At 36.3% G+C, this 9495-nt stretch overlaps 1 protein-coding gene and 1 pseudogene across 3 annotated transcripts; one reads left to right on the plus strand and one right to left on the minus strand.

Moving 5' to 3' along the window:
* Positions 1–500: 500 nt before the first annotated feature.
* LOC110746547 (smr (Small MutS Related) domain-containing protein) lies at positions 501–4559 on the minus strand. Of its 3 annotated transcripts, none has more exons than XM_021946774.2 (5): positions 4139–4559; positions 2877–3620; positions 2364–2773; positions 948–1017; positions 501–797 (listed from the first exon to the last, which is right to left on the minus strand). In XM_021946774.2, exons 2-5 carry the CDS (start codon positions 3614–3616, stop codon positions 734–736), a joined length of 1284 nt encoding a protein of 427 aa, XP_021802466.2. In that variant the 5' UTR covers positions 3617–3620; positions 4139–4559; the 3' UTR covers positions 501–733. The 3 variants fall into 3 exon arrangements, with proteins under 3 accessions (XP_021802466.2, XP_021802465.2, XP_021802464.2); XM_021946773.2 differs by having other exon boundaries at positions 4134–4559; XM_021946772.2 differs by lacking the exon at positions 4139–4559 and having other exon boundaries at positions 2877–3640.
* A 3063-nt stretch (positions 4560–7622) lies between these two features.
* On the plus strand, positions 7623–8504 carry LOC110746550 (nuclear transcription factor Y subunit B-1 pseudogene; annotated as a pseudogene).
* The last annotated feature ends 991 nt before the right edge of the window (positions 8505–9495 follow it).

The raw sequence follows: 9495 nt of genomic DNA on the forward strand, positions 1-9495 counted from the left end.
TGTAGCATGAGATTGCTTTGGACACTTCCACGCTTACGTGTCAGGCCGAGAAATTTGTGAGACTGCAAAGATTCGGTGTCTAAAAAGAACAATTTAGTTCAACGCTTATGTTTTGGTTTTGTTTTGAACCTAAAAAAACCCATTAAGCTTTGGTAGCTTAAGAAGCTTTTTTTTTTTGCTTTTCTCCTATTTAATTCTTTACTATGCGTTTGGACGAGAGAAATAAACTTGAAATTTGGATAAAAGTCAGAATTTTTAAATTGACACATGCCAATTTTCTTGTTTGTATTCATAAAAAAGGATTACACGTGAGAAATAACCTTAGAATTTAGAAGTTATAAATCTCAACTTTAAATTTCATATAAATAGTTGTTATTTCTAAAATTACAACTTAAACGAGAATTTGAAGAAAAGAAAACAACAGTGTACACCACCAACACCACCATCGCTACTACTACCAACACATGGATGGTACTTGGTATCCGGCAAGGGAATCGATATCTAGAAATGAGATGCATTTATTATAAACTCAACACATAACTTCTGCTACAAGTATCTTACTTAATCATACAAAACTAAATCTTTACACCTGATCACATAAATATGTTTCCAATAACGAGAAGGAAACTGCCTGATTTCTTTTGGGCATGAATTAGTCTAAACAATGAATTGCAGAAGACTCTGTTCTGCAATAACATATTTTACATCATAACTGATTTGGTTGCTTGATGAATCACCTATGACGAAATTTGGGTCGAACAGTGATTACACCTGGCCTCAACTCTTCAAAACGATATCTGCAATACAAAAAATTTCATCATTTACACAAACAAACTAAACTATACCACTGCCAGCTCATTAGACCCAAACATATCAAGAAACTAAAGAAAACTAGGTATCCATTCTGTCAATTATAAGTGCATTTGCGCATAGGAAAGATGCATCACCCGTTCTCGTTGAGGAAACTTCTCACAGCTGTTGGAAGTGCAGCCTGTCCTCGGCTATGATTACCTATACCTGCAAATACAAACAGAGAACTCAGTTGCATACTATAACTGTTAGCCAATTAGGGGTAACACATTCCCATCCTAACTCTAATCAAGACATTGTAATGATTAGAATCTAGCTCAACTTAAGACATGTGAGCACCTTAACCATAAAATGTAATGAGAATAAATGCAGGCGCAAAAATGAGATAGTTGGCTCATACAAGCAAACAGATGGATAGTCACACAAAACAGCTTGTAGTGCCATTAGCCCTTCCTACATTCACCCCGTACAAGGAAACACATAGAAGGTCTTGACAAAATGCAAGCATCTGTGGAGGAATTTCTTGGATTGCTCTATTGATCACATTAACAGAAGCAAATTATGCTACAGATTGTCTTGCCAAGATGGGATATGGGTTAGGTTTGGGCTATTATGCGTGTAATGGCCCTCTTAGATTCCTTAGCCTCTGATTGTATTGACATTTCTAGGACCACATTTATTTAATCACTGTTTGTTTAGGTTTTAGCCCCACTTAACCAAAAATAAAATCTAAAAACAAAGCATTGGCTAGTGATGCTGAAGGGCTCCCATATGAAAAAAGAATATGCATGCTAGGGTTTCATGCAACATTGATGACTGCAACCCTACAAGTCTAATATAGTTTTGAAGGTCGTCCGTATGAGGATACGGTTAAAACAAATTTTAAATTGACTCATTACTTTTGGTGTTACATTTGTCTATGTGCAGGGAGAAATATGGAATTTCACAATTTTCCTTCCCAGAGTTTGTAGTCATGACAATTTGTGGTCGCCCATGAGCTACAGCTCAAGTAGCTCTAGGAAAGGTTAGTCCCCAGAAGCTTTTCTTTGGGGTTAAGTGATTCCCTTATGTGTTTATTTAAAAGTTGCCTTCATTGGAATCCTAATTCTACAAGGGAAGGAAAGGAACTCTGATCCCATTGAATAAGTCGTTCATGAAGAAAAAAACAAAAAACAAAAACTGAAAAAAACAAACAAGTTTGTCCTAAATAATCCTATGTCAACATAAAGTATAAAATCCAAAAACTAGGATTTTGAGACATGAAGATAATTTTAGAACAAAAAAATTTGATAAAACTGACTAATAACCATAAAATCGCACACAAAATTACTGCAAGAAATTCATGCAGTAATGCTAGCTAAGGATTACTTAACAACAATTCATTTGATAAATGAGGTCATTTAAGTGGATTCAAATTTGCATGTAGTCATACTATGTGCATGTACTTAAGCATACGAAAAGCAGCAAACATATACTTTCAAATGCTTAGCGATTTTGTTTCTTATGTCATATAAAACTATAAACAGCATTAGGATCGAATTAAACAAAAATACCTGTGATAACTTGCAAGGATGTTGGTCTTTGCGTTGATGGTGCCTTTTGTTGATCCAATTTCTCTATGTCCATACAACTAAAAGACTCGAGTGACGAAGAACGTATAATCCTCTTTTCCATCCTAACTTTGTTTGGTGACACTGAATGATTAGATAGAACTTTGGTTTCAATTCGCTGCAAGTGTTCATGCAGGGCTTGAATTGCTTCTGATGCATGAAGACCGTGAAGATCCAGTTTCCATACATCATTTTTGCTATTCCTGATACTTAAAATTTTTTTGGCTGCCTTGTTATTAAGGTTTTCAGCAGCCAACCATTCCTCTCGAGCCTTGTTTGAGTGTTGTTGGGCAGAAAAATGGTCACCTCTTACAAAGGCATTAGTGGCTGCCTTAGAGTGCTGAGATGCTGACCTGTTTATTTAAGACAAGGAAAATTTCAGTACTACCATAGAGTATGCAAAAACAGATCCTTCTCTAATAGGAGATCCTGCAAATTCATGAACAGCATGCATACCTCATCATCCTTAATGCATCTTTTCGATGCCTCAAGTAAACATCATCCTCTTCCCACTCAGGTTCAACGGGTACTGACTCCAAACTCCCCAGAGTCAATTTCGGTGTTGCAGCATCATTAGGGAGCTTTTTCCCACAGAAATCATGGGCATTTAACAATTCTATGTTATTCTCTTCCAGACATTTCTCAAAAGTAGAGTTGAGGTCAGCTATGTCAGCAGCAGATTCTAGAGGAAAACTTGTATGCCTTGTTTTATCACTTTGATAAATATCTGAATTGGAATTTATTTTTGAAATGTCAGTTTCCTTATTCTCTTCAAAGCTGGAGGGGGAAACCATTGCTTTCAATAATGTTGAGGCCTTCGTAATATCATCACCCACTGCAGCCATAATATCCGCAATCAAGCTATCATCAGCCCAAGGGAAAAGATCCATGATCTTCTTCTTGGAAGATCTATTATCTTCCATGGAAGTGCCACTAGAATCACCATATAATAAGGGTCTTTTGTCATCCCTATTCTCTGTCGAAGTTGGAAAATCTACAGGATGGAGTACAAAAGAGAAAGGCCTGCCCGAAAGGTCATTATTCCTCGATACATTTTCACAAGGATACAGAGAGGGGAGAGTGGTCGGTATAGGTGGGAAATGGTCCTTGTCAGTTTGAGGCTCAAGGCCTTGTTTCTGGCGCTGCTTAAGGTCAAAGGCAGCCCAACCACCAGATTTAGCCCGCCCCCGTGACATCTTCCTACATAAACAAATAGAAGCAACAGTCATCTCAAGCCAAGTAACAACATGATGTCAAAACCTTTACAAATACAGGTCACTTTGCTACCAGGACAAGTCTATAACTTGCACAGAACATACCAACAACTCAGAGATATAGATTTCTTGGAGACATGGCATGCAAGTGATCATAAAACTACAAATGTTAAAGCCCAGATTCATGTCTTTTCACTTTATAATCAAAATTCTTGAACAGAATAAAAACACAACGAGTGTGTGTGAGTAAAAGCAAGTAGTGGTATAAAGTCAAGATTTGCGCGAAAAAAGCTGGAATGGGTTGTGTTTACACATAATTATACTGCATATAAAGGCTTCAATGATTTTTTTTTTTTAAATCCATATAAAAGAGCATAATTTCAAGTACAAAGTTCAAAAGTCATATGGCTAAAAGAAGCTAAAAATATGACTCAAAAAAACAAAAGCAACAGAGAGATGAAACCCAATAACATGAATGAAGATAGCATCAAAAAAGTACCTTACTTTATATATATGAAATCCGATACTTAGGTGTTATTTGGGAAGATTACTCCAAGGCGTTAATCGATCTGACGGCTGAGAATTCACCAAAATTGCAGGAAATTTGATAACTTTCAAAAACTTGGCTAACTCCCACGCTCCAATTTTGCATCTCAAATCCATAAATCTACTACCTGAGATTTGGGGAAATACGGGAGACTTTCCCAGAAGGACCGAGAGAGAAAGAGAGATAGAGACAGAGACAGAGACAGAGACAGAGACAGAGTACAAGGTAAAAGAGGCTTTCTACTTCTTCTCTAAAAATTGATCGAAGAGAGAGAGAGAGACAGAGAGAGAGGAGGAAAGGAGGGAAGAAACGAGAAGGCGGGGGGCTGTTTTTCTCTGGAAAGTCAGAACTAGCGGCGGAAGAAGAACCACGACAACACAAAGTCAACTCTTCAAAGTATTTTTTATTTTCCAAGAAATAACCTTTTTTTTTCCTTCTTCTTTTTTACGGACCCACAAATAAATCTTTTTTACAAGAACGTATACAAGAAAAAACTGTAAAGTAACCATCATTTTTTTAACAATTTTTATTTTTTCGACCAAAAAAACAAGTTTTATTTTTTGTTTTACAAAATTGAAAACGGATGATAAATATCGCCAGTCCACTGTTTAATTAAGTGCACCTTTTTTAAAATATTTTTTTCTGAAAACGGAGGTTATATTTTTTTTATAAATACTACAACGAATTGATTTGAGCCTCTTTATCCCCCGTTCATCTCGCCGGCTAGCCGTTTGGCTTAAGGGGGAGGACGATTTAATTCAATTGAATGAGCCATATTTATTGGGTGGCTAATTGTTTAGTGGGCAGAGTGATCATGCATGATTAAATCTCGCTTAATTGTTTGTAAACGTTTGGGTTGAGAATAACCTTGTTGAGTTAGTCATTCTATAGCGGGTAATGTCTTATCTTTTAACTATTGAATCAGACTAACCAATTTGATTAAGCGGCTAAGAGAGAGGGCATCACTTAAGAACTATATATAAAGCCCTTCTTTATAGAATTCTTGTGTTGGGCTATATCCTACGTACTGTTTGGATTTTACGAGACATGTTGGGCCAACAAGTGATCTGATATATTATAAAGCTTAAAACACAAATTAGCTTAATATAATGCAGGATTGATCCTGCTGCAACCTTAATTGTCAAGCCCTATTGCCTAATCTTTAGCTGCTATAGTTGTCGTGTGAATGATGGAGAAAACCAATATAAAATAATGAACTCCAGTATGCGGGACTGCAAGCCACCGAGTCAGCATGACATAGACATGTCCAAAATTAGAGAGAGGCAGTTCCTCAAGAAGCCATTTGTCGCAACCCTGATCAAAAGGTATTTATTGAGTGTATTTTTATGCTTATTATTTAGTTTATTCAGAATTTTATTGTAGAATATACTGTTTTTAAAAGTTATAGATGGAGATTATCAATGAACTGAACGAAATTAAAATACAATTACTTGACCAAGAGCAGAAAAGGGACGACAGGTATAATAATGTATTAAACTAAGTAAGCAAGTACAAGCACATCATTTGCTAAATTTAATATATGATGGATTGGGAGGCTGCAGATTTGCACATTTCAGAATCAAAGCTATATTAGAGAGAGGACAATCGAACACACAGCTTGGAGTAAATAGTAAATATTCTTAACTATTTAAGTTACAATCCTCGTGCATGATAAACTGTGTAATTAGGACCTAATTAGTTTGAGCACTTATTTCCAATAAGTAATAATCTTTATTTGTAAGAAATAGTGAATGAACACGCGATATAAGAAGAGCCTAACCTCGAGCGCATGGATAATTGCTTTTAACTACTTCAGCTACTAACACTTTTTACACAATAAGAAAAATCTTAAACGTGAGAGGCAGGTTGAGGGATCCAATTGCATGCCTTGAGAAATTGAGAGTGGCAGGCAGAAGACAGTCTTTACGTCTATAGATGTGACAGAGGGAATCTTGGAAAGACATAGAGGAAGGGAGCTAAGGTAAGCATTATATGCGCTTCCCTCTTTTTAAGCCCTATAAGGATACCAAGTCCTCCATTACAGAAAAACAGAAGATATTTCCATGATCCATTGGTATAAATTGAAGCCTAAAGCTTTTTCAGTTTTTTTTTATTTTTTATTTTTATTTTTATGGTCAGTAAATTGAAGTCTAAAATTGATCAACAAAATATCTCAAAAGATTATTGAAGACAGGAACATGGGATGGTTTCTGGCTCCTATGAATGTACCAAAACTTTTATTCAGGATATATGCCACCTATATTTGTTACTTAGCACTGAAGAAGGGCATAGCTGCTATAGAGACAAGGCCAACTGGTTGATGATGTGGCTGATTCCTTGGTTGACAACAAGGCATGTAAATTGTCGCCACATCGATGTGTTATGTGCACTGATTGGTGTCAGCAAAGAGAAAAACTCTCTTGCAACGGGGATATCACTTTTTCCTATATCCCCAGCCAATAACAGAATGACACATGAGATAAATTTTCCATGTGTCAGTATATTATTGGCCGGGGATAACAGTTGGGGTTCTCAACTGCTAGACTGAGGTGTTTTATACTTATTGGTTCAGCAACCATAGGGTAGATGGAGGGGGTGTCAATGGTACAAAGAGAGGCAAGTGATTAATTAATTCAATACGAGTAAATAACACTTGAGAAAAGAGGCAATGTGACTTGTACATCAGTGCAATGGGTTCTGCTTTCTTTATTATTATTAATTTTTTTTTTTATACAAGCGATATTAAGGGGAAATTGAACCTATGACCTCAGATGCAAAATTACATATAAGCAATATATGTATAAATTTCTAATTAAGTAGTTGAGATCAAACTGTAGGTTAAGAAAGACATGCCGGGAAGAAATTGAAGCACTGCAATCGAGGTCAGTTCCGGCAGTGATAGCTTATTACACACTGCACCTATTGGACATGTTCAAACAAATTTAGGGTCTCCTGTGCAGGCTGAAATTATATTTTTTCCATTGCCATTCCGTTTGTGGATTTTAAATTATAGTCAAAGGTAGAAAGGAAAAGGACCTGCAATGCATAAAGCAAACAAGATAAAATCAAACAGATTAAAGGAGAACCAATGCATATTTGGGAAGAGTTTGCTTATTTTTCATGTCCTACCTCCAATTCTTCTTCTTGGTCCCATGGAACTTCCATAGCAGAAAAGGTCACAGTATCAATTCATTATTGATTTTCTTTTGTTATTATTTAACACCACATGTTGTTTTTTTTTTCTTCTTCCTCCAAAGATTCCACACCTTCCCACACCATCCTTTGCAGTTGTTCTAATCTTCCACTGTTTGTTTCTCTTTTTTGTCCACATCAAACCGCCTTTCCACTCTCTTTTTTATTTAATTTTTTTACCAAACATAAAATAAACAATAATCTATTTGCTTCCTTTTTCCCCCACTTCTGCTAGCTTTAAAACCCCAAACTCTTCTCCTTAGATTCCACAACAAACACTCAACACAAGAAAGAAAGAAGAAAAAGAAAAACCAGTACACATTTTCCTTCACTTGCATTTCCCTTTTCTATTTCACACAATCACTCTAAACTTAACTCTATGAGTGGAAGAAGAAGCCAAACCAGCCCGGTTGGAAGCCCTTTGTCTGGGAATGTCTCAGACAGCTCTTCCAAAGAGCAAGACAGGTTCCTCCCCATTGCTAACGTGAGCCGTATCATGAAGAAGTCCCTCCCTGCAAATGCCAAGATCTCAAAGGAAGCCAAGGAAACTGTCCAGGAGTGTGTGTCTGAGTTCATAAGCTTCATCACGGGCGAAGCGTCCGACAAGTGCCAGAGGGAGAAGAGGAAGACTATCAATGGAGATGATCTTCTTTGGGCTATGACAACCCTGGGATTTGAGAATTATGTAGGACCCTTGAAAGGGTATCTCAACAAGTATAGGGAGACCGAGGGGGAGAAGAACTCCATGGCTCGACAAGAAGACCCTTCTCAACAACAGGAGCATCATCACAACACTTCAAACCCCAATCTGCAGCATGGTTCTAACAATGATCAAATGAACACAGTTCTTAATGCCAATAATATTTCTATGTCAATCTCCAAGGTGGATCTTTTCAATGGTGGCTTCTATTCACTTGGGGGACAACAGCAACAACAACAAGTGACTCAAAACTACAATTTGGTGAGTGCTGGGGCTTACAATTTGAGTAGGATTCATGAGGGTGGAGATGGGAATGGAAACAGAGATTTGGCAACTCATCATCTTCATAATGGGATAGGATGGTAGATATTGAAATTTATACAAGAGGTACCTTAAAATATTATATATATATATATATATGTTTAATTTTATATCTTTGTTGCATTTAGTTGACAATTTATTTAACAGTACTTGTTGGAGATGCTTTTGCTCAATATATGAAGATCAGAGAGCTTTGGAGAGTTCATTTCCATGAAATCCTATATGCTATAGTAAATTTTATACACTCATTTCAATTAAAGTACAATATGTTTTAATTTTAATTTAATGACTTCCTTATGAAACATATGTCTTTCACAATTGTTCTTCTACATACTGAACAATTATCCCTCTCCTCCTTTGGAACCCTTCTTTGACTAAAACAGGTACCATGAGTAAGAATGACACCACTACACAACTTCATGAGCAAAATCAGCACTAAATGCACATAAATGAGGGGTAGTCTTGACATTTCATGTGTATTTAGTGGTATTCTTGCTCATGTAGTTGTTTTAGTGCTAAAATAGAGTGCTTTTTTTAGCATTAACGATATTCTAAACTACAGGGGAGGGGATTTCTCACACACAAACACACTACTATGGTGTCATGGGGGTTAAAACTTGAGGCAACTATTCTGCAAGTCAAGGCCCTTTTCCACTTGACTAGACCCTATTAAGTTTTTGTTTTTTTGTTTCTCTTTTTTGTGTAAGATAGGAAAAACACAAGAACATGTGATAGCCAAGCCAACCAAAATACAAGGGCTATTGAGGACCTAGAAGGCCATCCTTGATTAAAATATGGATCAATACGAATGTAGATGAACTCAATCAGTAGAGAGGGAACGGAAGAGGGACACAAGCTACCTTCTTAAAAATAAATTTTGTCATCGAAATTTGGAAGCTATTGAGAAATGGTATTCTGAAAAGAAGAAACATTATCATTTTTGAAAATTTCATAGGAGAAGTAAAATATTCCTTATCATGGCGATATGAAAAATAAAATAAAATAATATTCAAACCCATTGATCCAAAAAAAAAACCTTGATCTTATATTGATGCACATAAAGAAAACAAATTTCACATACACATGATTCCACATAGACAG

The sequence above is a fragment of the Prunus avium genome, chromosome 6 (genome assembly GCF_965620075.1).
Source record: "Prunus avium chromosome 6, drPruAviu1.hap1.1, whole genome shotgun sequence".
In the NCBI taxonomy this organism is placed as follows: Eukaryota; Viridiplantae; Streptophyta; class Magnoliopsida; order Rosales; family Rosaceae; genus Prunus; species Prunus avium.